This window comes from Gadus macrocephalus, chromosome 14 (assembly GCF_031168955.1).
Source record: "Gadus macrocephalus chromosome 14, ASM3116895v1".
Classification (NCBI taxonomy): Eukaryota; Metazoa; Chordata; class Actinopteri; order Gadiformes; family Gadidae; genus Gadus; species Gadus macrocephalus.
Window position 1 is genome coordinate 24,064,483 of NC_082395.1, and position 26,522 is coordinate 24,091,004.

Below are 26,522 nucleotides of genomic sequence, written 5' to 3' on the forward strand. Positions count from 1 at the left end.
CACTTTCATGTGTTTTAATAGTTCAATGATACAGTACAAAACATACAGTTACACCCATGTTTCATATTGCCCCTGCATAAAATATTTCATCTGCTCCCTTCATGTCAATAACAGTATCTATAAGATACACTCGATTCCAATTGGCTCATACAATAGTTGATGACCAAGATAAAGCAATAGTACCTTTTAAACAATAAAAACTTTCACTCATTTTTGGTGGACACATCAAGAGTTCAACAAAATAAAATTAAATACATTACATGGAACTGTAAAAGTTGCATTGCAATCTGCCCATATTTTACACGATTTTTCAAATTAAAATGAAATCTTTGAATTAAGCTATGATCTGTGTTCCTCGAGATGGAGGTGTTCTGCAGAAGGCCTGGTGGCGGCAGGGCGGTAACAGACTCACAAACACCTCCTCCCGTTTGTGGCTTTGAAACAACAATGATTCGGAATAAATACTTGACCCTCTGCAGTGACACAAAGCTATTTCATTTATATCTATACATCTACATATTTATATATAGATATATCTATATATAGATGTATAGAAATATATACATACATATAGATATATATTTTGACACAAAAGCAATTTCATTTATATATATATATATATATATATATAGTCAAAACATAAAAATGTGTAAAAAATATCTTAAAAACCTCTCCCTTCCCCATTTACATAGTTTGTTGTTCTTCTTCTTCAAATGTTCGTGGTCGTTAAGTGTCTGAACATTTTAACAGGTCTACCAGAATACAGCTTCTGCATGCGTTTGTCTCTTAGAGGAAGCAAAGCCACGACGTCCAGTTAATCTCTCTACCGTCACTCAGGGCAACCTCCCTCTGAACTAATCACAGAATGAGTTTGATTGATTGGCGGGAGTCCTTAGGCCCGCCCCCCGGGTCGCTTGAGTCCTCCTGGGGGAAGGTCACCTTGTCGGGAGTGTAGTCATTCCGCTTTAAGTCTGGAGAAAAGAAAAAAACTTTAATAAAACTACACCCTTTAACAAAACTACACCCCTTTAATAAAACGACACCACTTTAATAAAACCACACCCCTTTAATAAAACTACACCCCTACCAATTGGCAACGTGATGGATGAGATAAATGGCTTAATAAAAAGCTTACTAAGCAGGATAATAAGCAGCCTAATAAGCGGCTCAATAAGCGGCTCAGAGCCGGGGTTACCAGGAAGTTTGAGCTTGCGGCAGCAGGAGTTGCAGTGGTGTTTGGCCCGGAAGTTCCTGATGGCATCGTCCCCCAGGTTGGCCGGGCCGAAGATCATATCATAAGACCTGGAGACACAGAAGCACGTTAGGATCCAGAGAAGGCCTGTCTCTGCTCTGCAGGGGGCTGTGGCTGGGTGCTGTGGCTGGGTGCTGTGGCTGGGTGCTGTGGCTGGGTGCTGAGGCTGGGTGCTGAGGCTGGGTGCTGAGGCTGGGTGCTGAGGCTGGGTGCTGAGGCTGGGTGCTGAGGCTGGGTGCTGAGGCTGGGTGCTGTGGCTGGGTGCTGTGGCTGGGTGCTGTGGCTGGGTGCTGTGGCTGGGTGCTGTGGCTGGGTGCTGTGGCTGGGTGCTGTGGCTGGGTGCTGTGGCTGGGTGCTGTGGCTGGGTGCTGTGGCTGGGTGCTGTGGCTGGGTGCTGTGGCTGGGTGCTGTGGCTGGGTGCTGTGGCTGGGTGCTGTGGCTGGGTGCAGAGGCTGGGTGCAGAGGCTGGGTGCTGTGGCTGGGTGCTGTGGCTGGGTGCTGGGTGCTGTGGCTGGGTGCTGGGTGCTGTGGCTGGGTGCTGTGGCTGGGTGCTAGGTGCTGTGGCTGGGTGCAGAGGCTGGGTGCTGGGTGCTGTGGCTGGGTGCAGAGGCTGGGTGCTGTGGCTGGGTGCTGAGGCTGGGTGCTGAGGCTGGGTGCTGAGGCTGGGTGCTGAGGCTGGGAGCAGTGTGCAGGGTGGGACACCTACCCCTTCTCCCCACTCTTGATCACAGACGGGTCCGTCAGGATCTCCCCGACACCTGCAGACAGAACAGGAGGTTAAGGTGCTGAGGAGAACCGGAGGTTAAGGTGACGACAGAGAACAGGAGGTTAAGGTGACGACAGAGAACAGGAGGTTAAGGGGCCGACAGAGGACCGGAGGTTAAGGGGCCGACAGAGAACCGGAGGTTAAGGGGTTGACAGAGAACCGGAGGTTAAGGGGTTGACAGAGAACCGGAGGTTAAGGGGCCGACAGAGAACCGGAGGTTAAGGGGCCGACAGAGAACCGGAGATTAAGGTGACGACAGAGAACCGGAGGTTAAGGTGACAACAGAGAACAGGAGGTTAAGGGGTTGACAGAGAACTGGAGGTTAAGGGGCCGACAGAGAACCGGAGGTTAAGGGGCCGACAGAGAACCGGGGGTTAAGGGGCCGACAGAGAACCGGAGGTTAAGGGGTTGACAGAGAACCGGAGGTTAAGGTGACGCAGAGAACCGGAGGTTAAGGGGCCGACAGAGAACCGGGGCGCTGGTTAAGGAGCTGCGGGTTGAGGATGAGCATCTCATCACGTTTTGCATCCCACTGCGGTCACTGCGTCAGCTGATTTAGGATCCATTTATATTTAGCAGAAAAAATTATCCAGAGCGATTGACGCCCAGATGAGCCATGCATGAGCGAGTTCCTACAGGAACAAGAAGTGGGCATTCTGCAGATTCCCCCTGACCGAGACAAAGGCTGGAGATTGCATCAACTTGTCTGTGGAGACGTCAATAACATTCCAACTACAGGTTCTGTTGTCAACCCTTAATTAGACTTCTAAATATGCGATGAGGCGCTTGGAAACACGCAGCTCTCTAGCTCCTGTCTCCAGCCAATGTGTGGCGCCAACTCCATTGGTCTTTGGCGGTGGACAGGTGTGTGGCTGGGGGGGGGTTAGGGTTACCTTGCAGGTCCAGGACCAGCAGGTCTCCGCGGGTGTACTCGTAGGTCCAGTGGCTGAAGGCCAGCATGGTCTCCTCCAGCAGATTGGTGGGGACGATCTCGTCTCCGTTGTTGTTGTTGAACTTGCGGAACTCGCCGGTGATGCACTCCTCGATGGCGAACCACTGGCCCGCAGAGTGGCAGTAGAGCAGGAACACCTCCAGGAACCTGAGGTGGGAGGGAGGGGGACATGAGGGACATTTCTGTGGCTTATCCCAATAATAATAAATATAATACATCAAATATGTTGTGGTCCAACCACCCAGCCTCTTCATAACATGAGGGCCCAGGCAGCGAGAAGGCCTCAGTGTGAACCATGTCAGCTCCTGAGCTGCGTGAGGCGCCCAGTGAGGCCCTACCTGGGAGAGTACGGGATAGTCTTCGGCCTGATTTGGTTAAAGGCAAATGTCAGCTTCTGAGCGGCTCGCTGCTGCTGGATCTCCTGCAGCGGAAGAAAGATAAGGGTCAGCACGCCCTGCAGGATTAACATGTCCACCTGATCCTATGATGGCCCCTTTATGATGCAGGGCTGCCAATGGGTCCCTGAATGGGAACCAGTGGAGCGGATGCAAATACATACAGGACAGGAACTGGGATTCAAAGCTACGTCTCTAGAACTGCACGGTGACCCACTGGGCTGCTTGAAAACGTTGGCTGCAGGTACATGAAGTTTGGTTTATGAAGTGTGACTGAGTGAGTGAGATTGCGGGAGAGAGAGATTGCGAGAGAGAGAGAGAGATATTGCGAGATAGAGATTGCGTGAGAGAGAGAAGTGAGAGTGTCCTACCCTGAGACAGAGGTGCAGCACCGTCTCCTCCTTGTAGATGCTCTGCCAGGTCTGCACCACCTCGGGCAGGAAGGACTTGACGATGTACAGGTGTCCGGGCTTGAGGAGGTCGTACTCGGACCAGGTGCACAGCACCTTGAGCGCCCTCCGCAGGCCGCCGCCCATCTCCTCCTTGCTCAGGAACTCAATCTTGGCACAGAGGCCGCGCTGCGCCCAGGAGGACATGCTGTTGTTGATGGTGTTGGGGGAGCTCTCCTCCAGCCGGTACACCGTCACCGGCTCCCCTGGGGACACACACCGCTGCTGTCAGCACCACCACGACCCTGATGGCTCAGGTTCAGGGTTAGCTAACCCTAACCCTGACCCTGAGGGGACACACTGCAGAGGGCCGGTATCAGCAACCTTTCATATATTGGCTATTTCAAGATTTATTCATGTAAAGAGATGAAAAAAAAACAAAGCTAATGTTTGATGTATCATTCTGTACTTGGAAATAAAGATAAATAAAAAGAAAAGTTATCAAAAGTGAAAGAATACTATTGATGATTCCTTCCCTTGTAAGATAACAATTAGTCACCGGGGGGTAACCCAGAGCAGGAAGGTTAGCGATAAGATGAGTTAGCAGGAAGTTCTTCAGGACTGGTCTGACTGGTTGGATAAGGGTGTGTCTGTGAACCAGTCACTGAACCTGTTACTACAGGGTGCGACTCACTGTGGTTCTACAGATTGTTCTCCTACCCCCCCCCCCCGCCCTCCCTGAACCTCTGTGTTATTCAGCGCATCGCCCCGGGACACCATCCCACAACCACACTAAGATAAAAGAGGCAGGCGTCTAACTACAGCAACACCCAGATGACAAGGTGCTGGTACTAGTACCGCAGTACCTCCAAGTCAGTGTTGGTTACTTATTACTAGTTACTTCTGTAAATTGTAATGAGATTAATTTACTAGTTACTGCATTTGAAAAGTAACTTCACTACTTATTACTTTACTTTCCCGTTTCTTAATTTACTGTAGATACATGGACAAACATCATAGCCAGGGGTGCACATAACTTCTTGATAGAGTTACTCAGTTACCAGGAGATGGTGTTTGGTACGCAACCCAGACGTAGCTCCACACGTAACATCGGATCTTATGAAACGTAGCCAGTTTCACAGAGGTTTTTTGCGTCACTTTTTTTTTTTTATCAAACTGCAGCAGCTCGACCACGGAGCGGCATCCCCAGTTATGGCCGCGCATGCGTCCTTGCGTACCAGTTATGTGCACCCCTGATCATAGCCCTATCATCACTTAGTGTTTATTGTATAAATCTATACAAAATAGCATATAATACCATATGAAAGAACGATATCCCTGTCTGCACAAAGAAATGCCTCACTGTAAAATCCACAAACAGGATAAAGTAGGCTATAGTGAGGTCAATGAGTAGCAACACACAAGTTTCAAAATACCGGCTTTGGGGAACATGAGAACAAAAATTAAGTGGTCAATGAAAAATATAAAAAGGTCACTTTATCCCATACAATTAAAACAGAAATGCACTTAAGCGGCGGTGAAACATGCTGTTACTTTATGTGGTCCAAAGGCTGAATGAACCTGGGGGGCACCGGGGTGAAGGGAATACACTCCCAGTACCAGCTCTTACCTCTAGGGGGCACCGGGGTGAAGGGAATACTCTGCGACAGCCTCATCAGGTTGTTCCGCTCCACGGCTGTGGAGACACACACACAACACACAGGTCAACACACACAACAAGCAGGCCAACACACACAACACACAGGTCAACACACAGGCCAACACACAGGTCAACACACACAACACGCAGGCCAACACGCACAACACACAGGTCAACACGCACAACACACAGTACCAAAATAAGGACTTAAGTAATGAGAACCGATACATTCATTATTGGATGTTTTAAATTTCAAATGGAAATTGTGAGAAGTTTTATTCATATCTCCAACATTATACGATGGCAGCTTGTTAAGATTAGAATCAAACCAGAGGTCTCCATCACAGCTCAGGCGACCGAAGGCTCACCTGAGTACTGGTAGCTCTCCATGGGCTTGAAGGGGGAGCTGATCGCTGCAAAATCCATATCACAAATAATCAGTTTAGTTATTTCATTTTACTTAACTTTCACAACAACCCTGCTTATCAGTGTGACTGAAAGACGTTAAATATAAAGTTGTTCACTTGAACGATGTCTACCAGTAGCTTCCTATAACTTCATATTAAGAACAGTGGACCAATAGAGGACTCTAAGTGCAAATAAATTACGGTGGACCAATATACAAAACCTTGAGTTTGAGTTGGAAAATATGAAAATGCCATTTTCTTTACTAACGCGCAGACTTCTAAATCTTCATTATTATGGCTTTGAGCCAAAGGTAGTGCATATGGTGCATTACTACCCCCTGGTGGCCCCGAGTGAATAGCGGGAAAAGTGTGTGCGTGGAAGTCAGGCGAGGCGGACCTCGGATGCGGTCTGAGTTGGACCGTGAGGTGGGCCTGACAACGCCCGCTCTGGAGGTACTTACAGTCCTTCCTGGGGCCCAGGTGGGCATGTCTGGAGGTGTAGAGACAAGCCGCCGCTGGAAGCACAAGCAGGGAACAGGAAGAGTGAGGGGACCTATAGACTAGTGACACAGGGAGAGTGAGAGGACCAGAGGCGTCGTCAGCCCCTTTTTACTGGGGCACGTGCCCCAGTAAAAGTCTCCAGTGCCCCAGTAAAATTCCATTGATCATTATTAAATTCATCTGCAGAAGCGCCGCTCTCGCTATGGAATCGGCAGGATTCATCAAGTGCATCTCCTGCTGCCTCGGGAGTCTTCAGTCGAGCCTGCCTCTTACCAGCCAATCAAAAAACGAAAGGGGCTACATAAAAGCCAATCAGAAAATAGCCCTATTGTATCTGGGTAAGATTTAACGCAACAACCAATGAAAAAAATCAGTTATTTACGGATTCGTCCACGTGACTCTTCTGAAAGTGTGTAAAGTATGACCAAGTGTTTCTTTCTGTTCAATAGTCTAGATAGAACTTTATCAATCCCCTGTAGGAGAAATTTGTTAATAAAACAATAATGGTAAAAAAAATAAGGAATCTCCCACTTCCGGCTTCCATGAAAGAGAACCATACCAATTCACACAATAGCGTTGATGCAAATCTAGCATTAAAGGTTCATTTAAGGAAGTTCTCTCCAGTCACGCTGAAACTAGTTTGCTAGTAGTAGTGCTTTAATTTGCAGTGTAAGAGAATTCTGGGAAATCTGAATGCTGACAAAATTCTCAGAATTCTGACACTGCAATTTATTTGCACGCTACGACTAGTGAACTACTTTAAAAAAAAAACTTGACACTGTGACCAGGCGACAAATGACTGGTGAGAACCTTCTTAAATTAACCTTTAATGCTGGATTTAATTATCAGAATTCGGATTTTATCCAAGTATTCTGACTTTATTCAGAATGCTGAATTTTATCTCACAATTCAGAGTTTATTAGCCTATTCGATTTCTGAATTAAAATTCTTGTGATGAATAATCTACATTTGTACAGTCGATGTGCAGCACTTTAATTCCCGTCAACTATGTTTTCTAACACCAGCATTTCCACAACTATGCTCATGTTCGTGACTGCTATACAAAACCATTTATAGTGCATCTATTTTTCTGCTGGGTAGTGATAGTCGCCCTAAATGCAGCTTTAATTTGGGCTCTGATTCTGAATAAATGCCGCTGCTGAACTGTGTGAATAAATAAAGGGAACTGAAATCTAAAGAAGACACGTGGTTTTGATGTACCGTGAATTCCAGCTGAAAGTGGAACATTGCTGCCATCAGGGGAAATGAATGTAACCTAGGCATATTGTAAGTAGCTTTCAATTCCTTGTTTTTTTGTTGATCATGTTTCGTTGGAAACCACGGGAGCTGGAAAAAGCCCAGAGTAACTCATCTCCTTTTTTAACGTTACAACAAATTCACAACTTGTTTGACACAAACAATGACAACTTGATTGCTGTTAAAGAATGTTGCCCACATAATTAGCACCAGTTTTCAATACTGAGCGTCTGTAGCCTGTAGTTTTATAGCACACACACACACACACACACACACACACACACACACACACACACACACACACACACACACACACACACACACACACACACACACACACACACACACACACACACACACACACAGAAAATGAATAATGAATGAAAAATTGTCTGTCTTCAAAACTTGAGGAAGTTTTAGACAAAAACTTCCTTAACACAAAAAAGGAAATCATGGATATACAGGGTGTTTTTAACATACTGGATCCAACAATGATCCCAACATTGACACAGATAATTCAGATTATTGCACTCACAATTCCTGTAAACAGTTGTAGTTGTGAGCGATCTTTCAGTGTGTCGAGAAGGCTCCACACCTGGCTTAGGTCAACCATGGGGCAAGGAAGGCTTCACCAACTTTCTCTTTTGTCCATTGAAAAGGAGCAACTATGCAAAGTGAGTCAAAGCCACGTTATTGACCGCTTTGCCACCATGAAGGCACGGCGATACAGCTTAATAGTGAAAAAATAATCATTTAAAAAGGCTCTATGCAGTAGTGTATGGCCTTATTTAGTTTAATTTAAGAGCTTTGATGGTTCTATAACATTTTCCAGGTTGATTGGTGGCAATGAGCCACCTCACCTCAAGTCAGAAATTCTATTAGTTTTAAACCTTGTTTCTTGCCTTTTTAGTACATGTCGTTCTGGCAAAATTATGCTGTTTCCACACAGCTTCTAAATAAATATAGATGTGTAGACTTCTCCTGATAAAGAGGTGAAGGTCATAAAGAGACTTTTTGTTTATTTGTCAGTTACCTTATTTGTAAATCTTTGAGATGTGTATGTGTTTAAATAAATATAATTGTACGGTACTCATGAATCCATCTTTGCGTCTTTACCTTTACCAGTGCTTTAATATAGCCTACAGTATGACAGTGACAACAATTTTGAAGCTCGTACATACCCTTCTGTATCCATATATTTCATATTGTGCACACGTAAAAAAAAATGTTGGCAGTTGGGGGCCTGTGCCCCAGTAAAACTCTAGGTCTAGCAACGCCCCTGGAGAGGACCTACAGACTAGTGACACAGGGAGAGTGTGAGGACCTACAGACTAGTGACACAGGGAGAGTGAGAGGACCTACAGACTAGTGACACAGGGAGAGTGAGAGGTCTGCCTCCAGACTAGTGACCCAGGGAGAGTGAGAGGACCTACAGACTAGTGACACAGGGAGAGTGAGAGGTCTGCCTCCAGACTAGTGACCCAGGGAGAGTGAGAGGACCTACAGACTAGTGACACAGGGAGAGTGAGAGGACCTACAGACTAGTGACACACAGGGAAAGTGAGAGGACCAACAGACTAGTGACCCAGGGAGAGTGAGAGGACCTACAGACTAGTGACACAGGGAGAGTGAGAGGACCTACAGACTAGTGACCCAGGGAGAGTGAGAGGACCTACAGACTAGTGACACACAGGGAGAGTGAGAGGACCTACAGACTAGTGACACAGGGAGAGTGAGAGGGCTGCCTACAGACTAGAGACAGACAGATGGACCAGAGAAAGCCTGACGAAGGAGACGAGAGAGACGAGAGTCTTTACCGTTCAGTACATCCTCGCCCCCGGCCCGTCTGGAGAGGACAAAGAGCAGAACAGAAGATCAGCTGAGACTCTGAGACCAACAACCAACCACTGAACACCATTTGCTGAATGTTTTACTCAAACATTCACGGTATAGAAATATCAGTTATTATAATAGAGATGGTAAATAGGTGTGAAGTATTGATCTGATACTTACAGACTGCTGGCCTGGGCGGACTTCACCTGCAGACTCTCCTGGTGCAGCTGCAGACAGGGAAACAAGGGCTTATTAATGGATGCTCAGGACCTCCAGGTAGTATGCTTTAAAGTATAATGCATTGCGGTCATTACAGCAGGACTAGGCCTGTCGCGATAAGCAATAAATCAATTCATTGATTGATAAATTAAAATGAACGATCATTTTTTGCCGGCCGCAATAATTTACATTCGTACTCTTTTTTTTTTTTAATTCATTGCTTTATTGGCCTAATCTGAGAAGAAATCCATGCCATAAACAGAAATATTATAGGCCTTTATTACACAGGTCTTCTAAATGCCGTGGAACGCTCCGTTCACTTGCATAGATAGTAGTCCGGTAACTTGTCAACCCCAGCGTCTTCGGTTGCTAAGCAACGTCAACGTCTTTGGCGGACGATTTCTCTGCTGATCAACACTACGAAAGCTGCTAACGAATAAATTGTAAAAAGACACACCATGTGAAGTTCTTTTTTCGTTTTGGCAAGTTGCCGTGTAATAAGCGGGATAATGGATAGAACGTCGCCGGTCATTATCGAAAATAAGCCCCTTCAGGGCGAAGCAAGACATCTCCGCTGCGCGTTGGTGTCCTGTTCGCCCAGTCGGGGCTTATTTCCCCGATAATGACCGGCGTTCTATACATTATATATATTTATGTCAATTATATTTATTTAGCACAGTAGGCCTAAGTAACAAATGTCGGGATGAAATCGGGCTCGGGCTCATAATTACAGGGCACAACGAGAAAACCCCCTCGAGCATTTTTTGTTGAAATAGACTGAGTCCATTTTATTTATTGTTTTTGGTTGTTTTGTTAATTTATTCTTGATATTTGAAATGTCTTCCAGACCTCCAGTTCCAGTGTTCTTTAAAAATAAAAGTTTATTGATCTTCGAAAGGGTGTACCTGCATTATTATGCCATTATCATTCTATTAGTTGAAAAACGGCAATAGTAACGCTTATCGCAATAATTTCTGGGGCAATTAATCGCCCAGAAAAATTTATTATCGTGACACAGGCCTATGCAGGACTGATGATTGGACCAGAGGCCTCCCATGAGCACTGATCTAGAGTATCACAGCACTGGCACTTTAACTGGGCTGTATTATCAAGCTGTTAACTCATGGCCATCACACTCGCTAATAAAGCAATGTCCACAGCGTCATACTCATACCACCAATAAATGAAAACGTACCGATAAACGTACACGATACAACATAGCAACAAATGTACACGATACGTCGTAGACCATGACAAAGTAGAAGCTGTTGGCAGGAACACGTTTATATGCTGTTGGCAACAGTCCAGTCCCAGAACTACTAATGTTTGTTGAGCCATATAAGAGATTAAGAAATCAACCCAGTCCTAATCTGTTGGCGCTTATGACTGCGAAACCAATATGCTTGTTGAAGTGTCGTATGGTGGCCGGTATCACAGGAGAGGGAGGGTTGTTGTACCATCAGCTCGGCTCGTGATCCATAATAAACACTGCCGTGTTGACGACCGCTATCACGGCCCTCCCTCTCTGTGACACTTCTGAACGATCATAAAGTAACCAGCTGAGGCCCGCCCAGATACACCATGGGAGGGAGCATATCTAGATGTGGTTATGTGAGACCTAGACCTTGTAGGGTCCCCACCGAGACCTAGACATGTAGGGTCCCCATGGAGACCTAGACCTGTAGGGTCCCCATGGAGACCTAGACCTGTAGGGTCCCCTTCCCCCCCCTCTCACCGTGACCGTGGCGCAAGGATCATCGTAGAGGAGGATGTCTTCTGCTGAAACTCTGCTCCTCTCCGTCTTACTGAGAGCTGAAGACAGACCACAGAACCAGGAGCACTGATCAGAACCCGATCACATCCAGGGGCGCAGCACTCTAAACTACACATCTGCTCGGCTTGGTCTGAGCCAGTGGAAGATGGGTGTCAGCGCCCTCCATCAGGAACATGTCACTGATTAACTTGGGGTTGAATTGAGTAATTTGGCACACTTTAGTGGAATGAGTGTGATGAGGTATTTTACATGCAAGAAAAATACTTAAACAAGAGAAATAAATTATTAGAAATCAATTCATATATATTAGACATAAAATGAATGCCTTACAGCAGTGCACCACTGAGTCTAATGAATATATAGTATCTGTTTCTCATGTTCTTAAGGAGAAAAGGGTGAGTCCAGTCTGAAGCAGGGAGCCTTACAGGAGTCCGGGTGGAGGAACGGAGGCCCCTGGTCGAACTCCGTGAAGCCAGCGTACGAGTTGACCGTCCTCATGTGGGGCCGGACTTCAGAAGGAGCCTGTACCCCGGAGAGAGGAAACACAGGCTCGTTAGGAGACACCAACAGGCTCGTTAGGAGACACAAACAGGCTCGTTCGGAGACAGGCTCGTTAGGAGACACCAACAGGCTCGTTAGGAGACAGGCTCGTTAGGAGACACCAACAGGCTCGTTCTGAGACAGGCTCGTTAGGAGACACCAACAGGCTCGTTCTGAGACAGGCTCGTTAGGAGACACCAACAGCCTCTTAAGGAGAAAGCAACAGGGTAGTTAGGAGACACCAACAGCCTCGTTAGGAGACACCAACAGCCTCGCTAGGAGACATTAAGAGCCTCGTTAGGAGGCACCAACAGCCTTGTTAGGAGACACCAACAGCCTCGTTAGGAGACAACAACAGCCTCGTTAGGAGACACCAACAGCCTCGTTAGGAGACACCATAAGGCTTGTTAGGAGACATGCTCGTTATGAGACGCCAACAGCCTCGTTGTAGAGATGGCAGTCGCTATGCGTAACTCTAGGATGTTTGGTCAAATAGTCAATGGTTGGTCTTGAACATAGAAGGAACTTTAGCAGTACATATTTAGTGATTCAACTTAGAAGTAGTCATTTCAGGTAAACAATGGCCAGGTGATGAGAAGAGCCAATTCGATCATATGAAGTTAAGTGGTGTCTGGTGTGAAGGCCCACCTGCGGCCGGCTGCGGGCGCCCGGGCTGGGCTGTCTGCTGGGCGCTGGCAGCCTGTCTTTGGGGGAGGAGGACTGAAGCTCCACGGCGTCCTTGTGTCCTGCAGGAGCACAACACGAGTCAGCATGGCCGTTACACCCCAAAGGGCCCCCAGGACAGGCCCCTCCAGCCTGACAGATCCACCATAGTCTTCACTACCTGAAGGTAGTCAAGATCTACCAGGACCCCGACATGGAACTCATCTAAACTTCTCCTTATTCTCCTATAATTATCCTCATAGATATCGTGTGCAGACCCAATGGAGTGTCGGTCCAACACTGAACCCTGTCCTAATCACAGTAGGTTAGGGATGGGTCAGAATGTCCTTGTGGCGTTTGGACGCTGCAGTACTCATTACTCCCTGTAGAGGCGCTCATCATGCTGCCCGCCCTCACTCGGTACATTTCACATCAAGCACCAAACTGGAGGACGGTTGATTGTTCCAGAATTTGCTCCACAAACGTCGCGTTCCAGGGAGACGCCGATTTTATTATTTATTTTATTGCCGTCATCCCAACGAAATCAGGAAGAACCAAACCAAACCTAAAACATTTCTCACTGGTCAACCGTCAGAGTGGCTGATCTGCCTCGAGCGCCAGCAAGGCGAGGAAACGGACACATGCGGGACTCCTTGAGACCCTGCGTTGCTGCTGCTCGAGGCTCAGCTCTAGAGAAGCACCATGGGGGGGTTCATCAGCTCTAGAGGACCACCATGGTGAGGGTTCATCAGCTCTAGAGGAACACCATGGTGGGAGGGGGGTTCATCGGCCACTCTCTGCCGGTGAGCAGGTGGAATGCTGTAGAACACTTAATTAGCGACGTCAGCAATCAGAAAAGACGGATTCTCTGAATGTTGTAGCGGACGATGGCCACAGTTCATCTCAATCATTAGGAAACGTACATCACCTCCACCTGTCATTCAACACAATCCTCAACCAATCACTGAAGGCCGTAAGCTACAGCCGACCAATCCCTCATTCTCAAAGTCACGTCATGCACAGAACCAAGACCCCGACAGAACCAGCTCGCCTCAGATGGGCGAGGGACGGACGGACAGACGCAGAAAGGGCTCCTACGGCAGAACCTCCTCCAAACCAAACCTCTGCTGCTGGGGGCCGGTCCGGGAGGGACGCTCTGGTGCCTTCTGGGGGCCTCGCGCCCTTCTCTGCTCTTCTTCTTCTGGGGTCTTCTGGGCTCCCCTGCAGGGGCAAGAGCCGCGGGGGGCGCCGTTTCTCGAGCGTCGCTGTACGAGGACGCGGGGGTGTTTTCGTCGGTCGCCATGTCGACCACGTGGGCGTCAGCCACTCTAACCCGCGGGCTAGACGGGCCGGCTCTTAGTGAACGGCCGTCGTCGTCGCAGAACGCCTCGTTCACGAAGCCCCCGCCCCCCGCCCTCCCCCCGCCCCCGAACCCCCCCTCCGACTCAGAGTAGGTGGGCAAGCGCCCGGCTCGGCCAGAGTTTGAATCCTTGGAAACCACGACAACGGTAGGGTACACACACACACAGTCGTCCTCCTTCCTCTCCACCTCCCCCTGGCCGTACTTACCGACGAACGCCCCGAACTCCACCACGGTGCTGTCGGTGGGGGGGGGGCGGTAGGGCCCGGTCAGGGTGAGTTCCGGGTGGCTGGAGCCACTGGGCTGGGAGGGGGTGCTGCTGACGTAGAAGCGGGCCCCCGGGGAGGGAACGTTGGGCAGGCTGGCGGAGGAGTCGGAGATGCCGGGCTCCTGTGGACGGCCCAGCTGCCTCTGGGTGAAGGAGTTCCCCCGGTGCCGCAGCTCGGGGGGGGACGCTGCCGGGGCCCGGGGCGGGAAGCCCCCGGACACGCCCGCCTCAACGCCCGCCAGGTTCCCCAGCCCCATCCAGCCCCTCCGCTCGGCCCCCAGGGGGGCGCCGGGGTCCGGCCCGTGGCCCAGCCCCGCCCTGCGGCCGGCGTCCGGCACCCCGCCCCCCCCCGCCCCCAGGCCGAACAGGGAGTCGGCCAGGTTGCCCCCGGCCTGCGGGAAGGAGGAGCCGAAAGGGGAGCCGAAGAAGGCCCCCACGCTGCGCTTGGCCAGTGCGGAGGGCTTGGACTGGGGGCCCGCGTCCCCGGGGCCCACGTTCTTGGAGAGGCTGAGCTCCCGGCTGATCTGGTTATGCACCTTGCTGGCCTCCGAGGCGCGCTGGGCGGTCAGGGCCTTCAGCGTGTCCACGGTCAGCGCCGACAGGTCCTGGAGGTGGCCGATCTGGGAGTCCAGCGTGTGCAGCGAGCGCTTGATGAAGTTCACCTTGTTGCCCACCTCCTTTAGCTGGATGCCCATGGTCTCCACGCTGCAGGGCCAGAGTCAGAGTCAGTGCTGGCACTTTGAAAACCTGAGTCCTAACAATTGTTAGTGCTTGGTACTTGGTTCTATGAATCCTAACTGTACCGACATCGATTTATTGTTGTTTATTTTTCTTCTGACAAATGTACTTCGCTTTGGATTAATGCGTCTGCTAAACGCCCGTAATATAAATGTAATGAGTCAACCCACTGGGAAATCAAACCAGAGGGACAGCCCCACCGAGAACATTGTGGACATCACAAGCAACACATTCTAGACCACATCTAATAAACCCCCAAGATCCAACAGAGTCCAACGGAGAACCCAGACGCCGCTCACCGGTCCGAGGTGATTCGTATTCGCTCCTCGCTCCCCGAGTGGAACTCGTCGTCCTTCTCGTGGAAGTAGGTCTCCAGACACTGCGTCTCGAAGTCATGCAGCTTCTTCTGGTCCTCCTCGGTGAGGAACAGCTCTGTGAGACATCACAGACAGAAGGGTCAACGTCACAGACGGAAAGGTCAACATCACAGAAGGGTCAACATCAGAGGACAGAAGGGTCCATCTAACTATATTGTTTTGTATGGTATGGTAACTATATTGTATTGATCCAGGACAGAATGTTAACTATATTGTACTGTAACTACAGTATGGTAACCATGGTAACTTTCTTGCATCGTAACAGTACAGAGCGGCACGGTAACCACATCGTTAGCAACGGCACGTAGTGTGCTCTCTCTGACTTCCTGTTCCTGGGCGGCAGGGCAGTCTTACTGGGGCCGTAGGTGCTCTCCTTCTTCCTCTTGCGACACATGCAGTAGAAGAGGGAGAAGACGTGGCAGAGCAGGATGAAGGGCGGCGGCAGGACGGGCTTCTCATGGTAGGCCATGATGAAGTGGTAGCGCTGGTACTTCCACACCAGGTTGGAGATGGACTTCACCTGCAGGTAGATGTTGCTGCAGGACGGAGGACACACAGAGACGTGTTGGGGAGGCTCACCTAGTCACAGGCCCAACTCAACTCGTCTTTAGGAAATCAAACGGAGCAGTTTTGTGGGTCGTTGAAAATTATGTGAATTGAAGTTTAAGTCTAAATTTGACTGTGATTGAAAGGTTATTTTCCATAGATGGGCATGCTGGGTAAAGCATCGTCTAAACAAGTACCGTATTTTCCACACTATAAGGCGCACCGGAGTATAAGCCGCAGCAGCTAAATTGAATGATGTTTACATATATAAGCCGCATAGGAGCCCGCCGCTTAAAGGTGGGGGGGCGCGGACCGGTCATAGAGCCCATAGAGTTAAAGTTGGTGGACTGTAACCTGTAAAATCCATAGACTAGGAGGTCCCCTAGTGGCCGTTAGCTGTAAAAATCCATAGATTAGCCGCACCGTTATATTAGCCGCAGAATCGAAAAATTGGAAAAAAGGCGTGGCTTATTGTCCCAAAATTACAGTACGCGTAAAGTGGCCCCCGGTGTCTAATGAGGTATGACGGAGACTCACTTGAAGAAGGCGATGAGGAGGTTGACCATCAGGATGTACTGGACGAAGAGGTAGACGGCTTGCAGCAGGGGGGTGAGCCACACGCTGGTGGTGCATAGCTTCTTGACCGAGGGGTCGCTGTTGTTGGCGCACACTGTGGAGGAAGAGCGTCTCTTTAGGAACATACACACACACACACACACAAACGACATAACAGTGCAGCTTCACATACAAACATGACACTATGGTCCACAATGACCTCTACACATTACCGTGATAAAAACACTCAGTTAATTACAACAGTGCAGGAAACCCTGAGTAGGACCACGCAGGCCTAGGGGCGGAGCCGGGCCTTAGTTGCCACTGCTGCACCTCCACCAATCAGCTCTGAGGCCCGGGTCATGTGACCGGGGGGGGTTCAGAGGTCAGGGCGCGGCGGTGGAAACCAGGGCGCGGCGGTGGAAACCAGAGCCCTGCCCTCCCAGAGGCCCGCATGGGGCTGTGATGGGGGAGGCGTGGGGGAGAGAGAGGCTCTACTGGAGAGGTGAGACGATGATTAAGGTCTTGGTGGTTTGATGGTTTGATTTGCACCGGTGCTCGTCTGAGATGACAAATCAGCGCCATGCTGTGAGGAAGGGGTTAATGAAATGTTCTTACCAGCGTAGTCGGCCATAATGTCCGCATCGTCCTTACCATCGATTTCGTACGCGTATACTTCACCATACATCATCCAGTACGGCTGGAACACCACGTCTTTGGCCAGCGTCCAGCTGGGATCCTCATCCGGGTACAGGATGGCTTTCCTGGGAACGCCGTAACTCAGGAGAACGATGGCCATGATCACCACGATGTAGAACATGTTGGCCACCTGGGAACACACACACACACACACACACACACACACAGACACACACACACACACACACAGACACAGACACACACACACACACACACACACACACACAGAGAGATTGTAGGCTCTTGGTAGACTCAAAAGATATGTTTTATGTTAGAAATCTTTTTTTTATTTGTTTGGGTCGACATCCACCTACATCCCAACATACATGCGCGTAGTCCAAATCCTAATCAATAACAGCCACCAGTCCACCCTGGCGGTGGTGGACTGGGCGTGCTCAGCAGGACACCTCCTCAGGGAGACTCACCATCTTGGCGATCATCATGACGTAGGGCCCTGCCTGCTGGTTGACGGCCAGGATGTCCAGCAGGCGGACGTACCAGAAGACGATGTTGAGGCAGTACACCGTCCGGCCCGGGACGAAGGCCTCGCCCCCCGCCAGCCGCAGCCCGAAGCCCGCGAAGAACGTGACGATGGCCAGGAAGTCGGACACGTTGAAGTAGTCGCTGAACCACACCTTGATCTTCTGGCTGATCTTACCCGCCTCCGACATGAACATCTGCACAGATAATGACCAGGTAAAACACTGGCGTTTGGTATATGAACCAATAGGACGCTACCGTTTAATATATGAACCAATAGGCGATGATGTTTGGTATATGAACCAATAGGACGCAGGTAAAGCATTAACGTTTGCTATATGAACCAATAGGACGCTGCCGTTTGGTATATGAACCAATAGGACGCAGGTAAAAGGCTGATGTTTCGAACATGGTGTATTATTAAGACCATCATCTAGGGGCCGTTTAATATTTCTGTGTTTTACAGAACCGTACCTCGCGGATCTTCTCCACGGCGGAGGTGAAGATGTAGAGGATGACCACCCACTCCTGGGGAGACGGCCACTCGGGCATCTTCACCAGCACCACGTAGGAGTAGAACATCAGGAAGGCCAGGTAGAAGAGCTGGAGGACACGCAGACACACACGTTTTATTTTATGCAGCCATTTCAGGGCCCTTAAATAATTCCTGTTGTGAAGCAGTGACTTGATGAGGAAAACGTATTCTTAAGCCAGCCATTCAAGCACCATCGCGCCCAGTAAGCCAGCACGGCCTACTGTGGCGTCCCCGCAGGCCTAGTCCGCTGCCCTGTGAAGCATCTGTAAGCGGTTCATGCTGGCCACACAGTGAACCATGACTGACCAAGGCCCTCAGACCTTCCACGACACACAACAGGATGACCACAGAAGACACACCTACAACACAGAGACCACCAGCTACGGTTAGGGGTCTGGAATGGAGATACAATCCAGAGCAACCTTCCTTGTTGTGTAAATCCATGTTCCTTCTCTGTGACAGAGCAGCTGGACTACACCGAGTTTCAACACCTCCAGAAGGAGGGCTGCCTACAGACTAGTGCTGCCCTCCACAGGGAGGCCTCGCTGGGGAGTGTTTAGAGAAGGCGACCCGCGGGATAGCAGTCCTCACTGTGGAGGTCAGCGCTGACCTGACCTCCACTGAGAGCAGTGGGGCTCCAGCAGGGAGACAGAGACAGGAAACAGGCTACAGGCTACAGGCCGCTACTTGGCTTCTTCACAGAAAGATCCACACAATACAAACTAAATGCTTGTGGGGGAGAATTGTATGGGCGAGAATAGAGAGAATGTTGTGGATCGATTTCACCCATAAAGTTATAGACGATTTTTTATATTCTTGGAGAAGGCCGTCCGTGTGATTTTGCATTCATCTCCTGAACAACAGCAAGAGTGGTATGAATGGCGTTTATCAGAAACAATAGCGTCTTGTTTGCAGCCGGGACGGTGACCTGGTGGACAACTAAAACTACTTGCACGCCGTGCGATATGGAAACAACAAAATACACTTCAGTCCACTTCCATCAACATCAATGCAAGAATCTGAGAAAAACTAAAAACGGTACAAAATGCTTGGTTAATTTGCCTAGCACCACACACCCTTCTGAACCTCAGTCAGAGCTCTTCAGGGCTGTGAATCTGGCTCTACAGAGAACCCTACAGCGCTTAGTGTTCGAACGCTTGGCTGATCCAGAGGCCTTCATCGCGTCAGAAGCACAGCGAGACTCAGACTCAGAGTCAGTGGACCCTGACTAACACGGCCCGACCACTGGGAACGGAGCGGTCTTCACAGCCACATCTCACCAGCGAGTCGCCTTTAAACGCTGCCTGAAGCGACATCATCAGTGTTAAGATCAGGGCTCAGGTACGGTGGTTCAAGATAGCCCTTCTGATCTGCACTTTAATGGCACTTGGCAGTTTCAGCAGCGCTATCAGCACATCTTAGCACGACCCTGGACGGAAAGGCCGCCCATTTCCTCTCAGCGATGCGTGGAACCAGCCCGGGGCGTGAGTATTTGCTCATGTGTGGCACGGGGAAGAGTCCCATGGACCGTGGGAGCGCTTGTGGAGCGGCGCGTTTAAACACATTCAGGATCAGGCTGGTGGCTCAGTGTCACACATCAGGTAGAAACACAGGACATGTACCGACATCTTCTGCTCATATCTGCAGAAATGAAAATGCTTCAGTTTTACCCTGACCTTTTGTGCCCTCCATAATATCAACAACATATTGACCTCTCTTTTCTGTGATATTAAAAACGGTATTCAGACGAAGAGCTGCTCACAGCGCATTGATTGGCTCAGACCCTCGTTGCCCCGTCTCCCTCCTTCTGTCTGGCCAACACTGACAGCAGACCATCTGAGCCCCATTCTAGGTGAACACTCAGTCAAACATCAGGCGCTCCAGTCAGACATCAGTGCAGGACCACAGATGGTTGCTGCTTTTCCCCGCAGAGAAGGCAGCTTGTGTCGTAACAGTACAGTATGGTTAGCAAATCATTTGCATCAGGGATGCGAGAAATGTCGAAATCTCAATGAGAAAAATTATCTCCTGGTTTCTCCTAGTTGTGTTGGTAGCAGCAAGCAGGGAGCAGTGAGGAGGGAGCAGGCAGCAGGGAGCAGGGAGGAGGGAGGAGGGAGCAGGGAGCAGGCAGCAGGCAGCAGGGAGCAGGGAGCAGGGAGGAGGGAGCAGGGAGCAGGGAGCAGGGAGCAGGGAGCAGGGAGCAGGGAGCAGGGAGCAGCCAGCCTACCGTGTTGGACCAGAACTTGACGATGGGGGCATGGTAGAAGGCGTAGATCTTCCTGGTCAGGGGCAGCTTCCTGGAGCGGGGGTGGGTCTCAGTGTCATTCTTCACCTCTGTGGTGTCATGTGACCTGGCTTCTTTAAACACGTCCTGAACGGGGGGGGGGGGGGGGGGGAGAACGTTAGGAGGAGAACGGGACACTATATGGACTATAAAAATAACAAGATGAGTATTAAAAAAATAACAGCTGGTAGAGGAGAAGGGAGACCGCCCACCATCTGGATGTCGTCGGCCATATGGTGGAAGTTGTGCTCGCTGTCCTCCATGGTCATCTGGTGGTCATCCTGGCTCTGAGGGATGTGGGCCATCTCTGCCTTGGACTTGTACTCTAACAGCAGGATGGCAGGAGGAACCAGCATACTCAGGATCACCTAGGGAACCACATACAAACACACAGACACACGCACACAAATGTTGAACGTCAATTCAAATACTCAAAGGCCATGTCCCAGTTGAGCTTAACTTCTGATGGGTCAGACGTGTCATGCAGAGGTCAGACCAGGCAGTAAAAGGGAGTCATAGAGAAGTTGATCAACACTTGACAGCTGCAGGTCTGAATCCATTGAACCCTGATGACCCCAGCAGGGGTCACGTACAGGTACAGGTGTGAGTGTGTACCGTGGTGTTAATCCTGTAGCTCACCCTTCTGAAGGAGTGAATGTTTACTGTGGTGTTAACCCTGGAGTCAACCCCTCTGAAGGTGTGAGTGTGTACTGTGATGTTAACCCTGGAGCCATCCCTCTGAGAGCTGCAGCTACCTTGTACCAGGAGTTCTTGCGCATGTTGAGCCTTCCCATCCACATGTCCGACAGAAGCATCTGGGTGCAGGTGTGAGCCACGAAGGGCCGCAGGTGGGAGGACACAGCCAGCTTCAGGCAGGTGGAGTTGCTCCAGTTCTTCAGCTCGTAGGTGAGCAGCTTCATGGCCATGGTCTCGTCCTGGCGGAAAGACTCCTCCAGCAGGTCCACGGCCAGCGTGCCAAACTCACTGCAGACAGACCCAAGGACCATGACGGACCGTTAGTTGACTGATGCTTCAATGAGCTTCGACAAAAGCATTCGTCAAGTCCCGTTCCTTTTGACAACCCCTCCCCATCTACACAAATGTTATTCCCATCAACGGAGCGGACTGTGCTAGAGTTGTTCCGATACCGATACCCGTATCAGACATTCCTCAGATACTGCCTAAAATGCAGTATCGGGTATCGGCGAGTACCGAAGTCTATGCGCCGATCTGATAATATCCAATTTACTAAACAGGCAGAGAACATAGCTTAACTACAAGAATACAAAAGTAATATTATAATTATAGGTGTAGATCTAGTTCAGAAAAAAAATATTTAGACAGTAGGTGAACCGACTTTACATTGCCGTCATCGTAAGAGAACCCTTCAATAAGAACAAGTGTTATTAGTAGTGAGAGATAGATGCTGTATCGATATATACTTGGTATCGGATGATACTCAAGTTCAGGAATGGGGAAGGACATAATGGTATGGGAACAACTCCAGACTTTACTCTGCCTAGTGGTTAGTCCACAGCCTGACGATGCGCTAAAGCAGGAGAACCAGGAGCCTACTTGGAGTACTCCTTCAGCTCCTCAGAAGTGTCGTCCACCAGGTCGCTCTTTTTGGCCTCGAAGCACATGGAGCGGCAGAGCTTGCAGGCCACCAGCGCCTTGGCCATGTTCTCCTCCCCGTGCTGCCAGAAGAACAGCGCCATCTTCTGCCTCTTCATCAGAACGGCCCACACCAGCAGCTCGTTGAAGGGGTAGGGGAAGCGCCGCGTCTCGGGGTCGTCGATGTCCACCATCTCCTCCTTGCTCCTCTTCTTGTTCTGCTCTGTGGAAACTTCTGGCTGCAAGGAGGAGGGTCATCAGATACCTGACGTAGATCCTAATCACATTGATCCTCAATCACCGAGATCCTCAATCACCTAGAGGTTATGAGGACCTACTCTGGGTTATGAGGACCTACTCTGGGCTATGAGGACCTACCCTGGGTTATGAGCACCTAGCCTAGCTTGTAGGGGCCTACCTTGGGCTTGTATGGCTGGGCGGTCTTAATGAAGTGGCTGTGTCTGGTCTTCTCCTTCTTGTCCGCCTGGATGCTGAAGGTCTCGTGGCTGTTCCTCAGGTGAGAACCGGAGCCCGCCATGTGGCGCCCCGATCTCTGAGGGACCAACGGGGACGAACACACACACACACACACACACGGTTGTGGTACAGCATGTGAAACAACACTAAGTCTCAAAGGTTCAGGCGCTTGTTATCATCCTAAAGAGGTGCAGTGTGTAGTATTTAGTGGCATCTAGCCAACCCCCTAAACACCCCCGCCCCCTCCAAACCACATCATGTCTTTATCATTATCTACACCAGCATCAAGCGGCAAGGAATGCGCTCCCTTGATCTGTTTATTATTACATGTAGTTATTGATTCTGTAAAACTATAGGTCATAGTTTGCAGGTAATATTATGTCACATATGGAGGTCGCGCCCTATGTAGTGCGGCTGTTCTGGGCTACAGTAGAAACATGGCCGCTCCGTGAAAGGGTATATATGAAGATACAAAGGCTCATTCTCACTCAACAAAAACAACCATTCGCATTTGAATGGGATCAACATAATTAAAACCTTATCAACATCACATACCAAAATCAACAGGGTTGTAAGGGGGTTCCCAGGACTTTACTCAGAGTCCACCTACCCGGTTGCTGCCGTGCAGGCTGTTGTATATGGTCCGGAACCGTTTCCTGGTGTAGTTGCACCTGTAAGTCCCGCCCATGAGGAACTCAATTACCAGGCCCACGTCAATCAAGGTGATCTTATAGTTTGGGGGCAGATTACCCTGGAAGAAATGGATGACAGCCACAAACCACAATGAGCCACAACGCAACGCTGCTGAACCAGGGCCTGAACGCTTGACATGCCCACCTACCTGTTTGACATCCCTGACCAGATGGAGCAGGGTGGGGTTGTTCGAAGGCTGTTTCTATAGCGACAAAGAGGACCAAACAACACACATGTTATGGAAAGCCCAGTGGGTGAGTGGGTAAATGGGTAAATGAGTGAGTGTGTAAATGAGAGAGTCACTGTGGGTAAATTAATGAGTGAATGTCTGTATGAGTAAATTAATAAATGAGTAAAGAGTGAGTTACCGTGTTGTAGAGCTCCTCCAGCCGTTGGATGGTGAGGAAGCGGTGGAGGCTGACCCCGTTCTCGATGAGCAGCTTCACAAAGTCCACCCTGTCCATCACCAGGGCGTCCAGCATGGCCTGCTCCAGAGAACCAACCTACACACACACACACACAATAGTCTAATCAAAATAACTGAATTCATGAATATGAAGTACAATACGATTTCAGACAATGACAAACCAAAGGGATCTTGAGTCGCATGGCTGTATGATAGAGAGCCAACGGGGCCCTGAGGGGCTCCAGAACCTCCTGATGAGGGAACACACAAGCCGCTGTGTGGCGGCCGGCCAGGTCTGCCTCGTCCACCTGACGCTTGGTCCCGCTGCTAAAGGCTGTGGAGCGGAGCTGGGTCAACAAACCCCTGAGACGAACGCACACCCAGCCACACGTACCAGGAGCTGCTGCCCGTACACAAAGACGTGGTTCTTGGCGATGTCCACGCGGTCCCAGGCCAGCGTCAGGACCAGCTGATCGAAGGCCAGGGCGTTTGTTCCTGGAGGAGAAGACACACATTCTGAGCGTTAACCACCAGGAGCCGTTGTTCAGCCTGGCCACAGTCCTCCGCTTTGAGAGGTAAGGTGGGTTCACACCAATGAGGAGGCGTGGTGTCAATACATACACTCAATGCAAAGACGCACATTGTCCGCTGGCAAAATCTGGGCTGCGGATGGTTGAATGAATGAATAAATGAATGGCGCAAACAACCTGGATTTTGCGTGATTCTACTCGCGGGAACACTTTGCGCAAACATAAAATTTCTAACTTTCCTGCAGATACCGCTTGATAATTGGTCGTGACAGCCAACCAGCGTTTATTCCCTGAAGTGAGAATGATCCGCAACATGTACGAACAATTGATTGTTGATGTTTGTGGACTCCCGGAGCTCTATAATACAGCTTTACAGCTTTTGGCCGCGTTAATATATATATCTTATATATATATATCTATATATATATAGATATAGATATTATCACAGCCGAAAGCTGTATGCAAACGCGCCTCCAAATTATATTATTAACACAAAATGATGGCGTTGGGATCTCCGAAGGTCTGGTACTTCTACAACAAGTTAAGACTCACACTGGTGGTTATCTCTGCCTTGGCTGAGAATAAATTTGTGGAAAGAAAAGTTGCGCTTGCGTTTCGAAGTCTGCGCAAACTTCGGAATACAAGCGCAACTCTTCTTTCCCCAAATTCATTCAGCACGCGGTATTGCTTGGCTTTTGGCTTGACAGACAGTAAGGTTCAACTTGCCACAAAGCAAGTGTGGTAGCACCTGGCCCCATTGGTTTACTATCTCATTCCCCATAACCATCATCCCTCTTTAAAGGCCGCCACTTCAAAACGACAACTATAGCAAACATTTTATTTAAATCATTGACAAAACATTTTTCATTAAGGTATGGCCTATGATGATCCTCTTGTCAACATGCCTGCTAACAGAATCCATAGCAGCTTCTAGGGTGGTAGTACTCCAATAAGACAGCACTTCAGTTTAGAGCCGTGTTTGGCTTTTGAAATGGAGACGGTTTGGCACTGAAACCTCCGTGGCTCTTTGGGGGTTCAGCAGTGGGTGGGTTTTTGTTTGACCAAGATCAGATCTCCATGTGAAATATGTGGTTCTGTAGGGGCGTGGCCGATTCTATCCTCTGGGAAAAACTCCTGATTGACCAGTTCCTCCACCAGATCCAGCCTTTTGGTTTCATTCTCTTCGTGACCCCAGAAACCACTCAAATGTCATCAGTCACTGAATAAAAATAACTAGAAGAGGACATAAAAAAAAACATGTTCTATTTTTGTAGCACAGATCGAAGAAAAGCATCTTATTTGCACCTAAGGTGGACAACATGAGCATGCTCTCTCCCCCTCTCTTTCTGACTCTCAACCAAAAGTAAAACAAGCAAAAGACCCGAGGTGAAAAACAGGCTCCATCTGATCTCTGTCCACATTGAGAGGAGCACAGGGGAGGAAGGGCGTTCGGGTCTCCAAACAGCTCAATACCAGAATGAAAACACAGAGGCCCTCTCTCCGTCAAGGGCCAACAGGTTAGAGCCTAGCATGGGGGCCTGGGGCCTAGCATGGGGTCAACGGGCCCTAGCATGTGGTCCAGGGGCCTTAGCATGGGGTCCAAGGGCCTAGCGGTACCAGGCCCGGTCCCTTCCCCTGGTCGGGGTAAGCTCCTGGGCAGTAGGGGGCCTGTATTGGGGCAGCAGGAGGAGGAGGAGACGCAGCAGGAGGTGCCGGCCGTGAACCCACCTTTGAGCAGCGCTCTGAGGATGGCCACGTCAATGTCCTGGTGGTCCTCAGAGCTGAGGTGGAAAACAGTGATCTGCAGGGAAAGAGCAGACAGGCAGTTAGGAGACAGGCAGTTAGGAGACTTCAGTAAGGAGACTTCAGTAAGGAGACTTGAAAGAGAAGCATCCTAAGACTGCTAGTCAGAGCAGCATTATGATCAGCCACATTCTCCATTTGATTAGTGTTATTAGCACATGCCTATCTCATTTCCTTATTACTTTAGTACCCTGTTATCTGAAACATGCGAGAACATGTTCTGCTTCAGGGCAATGGCAGTAAACAGGGCTCATCTCTCATTGGCCTCGCCTACCCTTCATTTGATTGTGATTGTGATTGTGAAAGGTTAATGGGGAAAACCACGCTAATAGTCTATAGATCATTACAAAGAGCAGCTGAAGAAACGACGAGGAGGTGGAGCGGCTCACCAGCTCTTTGCTCTTCATGCACTCCATGAGCGTCTGGAAGAGGTGGATGGCGTCGCTGTGGCTGAAGTTGAAGGTTTTCTTGATGGTGGCGATGATGTCAGCCTCCACACCATCAGGAAGGCCTCTGCATGACAAATAATGATAAACAATAGAAAGAATA

General features: G+C 49.6%; 1 protein-coding gene across 7 annotated transcripts in view; it reads right to left on the reverse strand.

Moving 5' to 3' along the window:
* Window positions 1-26,522, reverse strand: part of trpm7 (transient receptor potential cation channel, subfamily M, member 7) — a 38,760-nt gene continuing 12,238 nt past the window's right edge. For 2 of the 7 annotated variants that reach the window (XM_060072136.1, XM_060072135.1), the window contains exons 9-40: window positions 26,363-26,486; window positions 25,899-25,971; window positions 24,035-24,135; window positions 23,603-23,737; window positions 23,383-23,436; window positions 23,152-23,292; window positions 22,483-22,617; window positions 22,026-22,303; window positions 21,206-21,434; window positions 20,663-20,818; window positions 20,394-20,537; window positions 18,106-18,234; window positions 17,577-17,828; window positions 17,107-17,281; window positions 16,435-16,567; window positions 15,706-15,887; window positions 15,274-15,406; window positions 13,731-14,941; window positions 12,594-12,691; window positions 11,831-11,927; window positions 11,367-11,443; window positions 9,593-9,639; window positions 9,397-9,425; window positions 6,283-6,336; window positions 5,783-5,827; window positions 5,385-5,450; window positions 3,737-4,020; window positions 3,309-3,391; window positions 2,912-3,117; window positions 1,959-2,010; window positions 1,196-1,302; window positions 1-971 (exon numbers count right to left, since the gene is read on the reverse strand). In XM_060072136.1, coding sequence (XP_059928119.1) covers window positions 859-971; window positions 1,196-1,302; window positions 1,959-2,010; window positions 2,912-3,117; window positions 3,309-3,391; window positions 3,737-4,020; window positions 5,385-5,450; window positions 5,783-5,827; window positions 6,283-6,336; window positions 9,397-9,425; window positions 9,593-9,639; window positions 11,367-11,443; window positions 11,831-11,927; window positions 12,594-12,691; window positions 13,731-14,941; window positions 15,274-15,406; window positions 15,706-15,887; window positions 16,435-16,567; window positions 17,107-17,281; window positions 17,577-17,828; window positions 18,106-18,234; window positions 20,394-20,537; window positions 20,663-20,818; window positions 21,206-21,434; window positions 22,026-22,303; window positions 22,483-22,617; window positions 23,152-23,292; window positions 23,383-23,436; window positions 23,603-23,737; window positions 24,035-24,135; window positions 25,899-25,971; window positions 26,363-26,486 — 5,143 coding nt within the window. In that variant the 3' untranslated portion in view covers window positions 1-858. Of the gene's footprint in view, window positions 972-1,195; window positions 1,303-1,958; window positions 2,011-2,911; window positions 3,118-3,308; window positions 3,392-3,736; window positions 4,021-5,384; window positions 5,451-5,782; window positions 5,828-6,282; window positions 6,375-6,736; window positions 7,670-8,114; window positions 9,046-9,287; window positions 9,426-9,592; window positions 9,640-11,366; window positions 11,444-11,830; window positions 11,928-12,593; window positions 12,692-13,730; window positions 14,942-15,273; window positions 15,407-15,705; window positions 15,888-16,434; window positions 16,568-17,106; window positions 17,282-17,576; window positions 17,829-18,105; window positions 18,235-20,393; window positions 20,538-20,662; window positions 20,819-21,205; window positions 21,435-22,025; window positions 22,304-22,482; window positions 22,618-23,151; window positions 23,293-23,381; window positions 23,437-23,602; window positions 23,738-24,034; window positions 24,136-25,898; window positions 25,972-26,362; window positions 26,487-26,522 lie in introns of those variants that run through there. The other 5 variants (XM_060072138.1, XM_060072137.1, XR_009529090.1 and 2 more) reach the window with 5 other exon arrangements.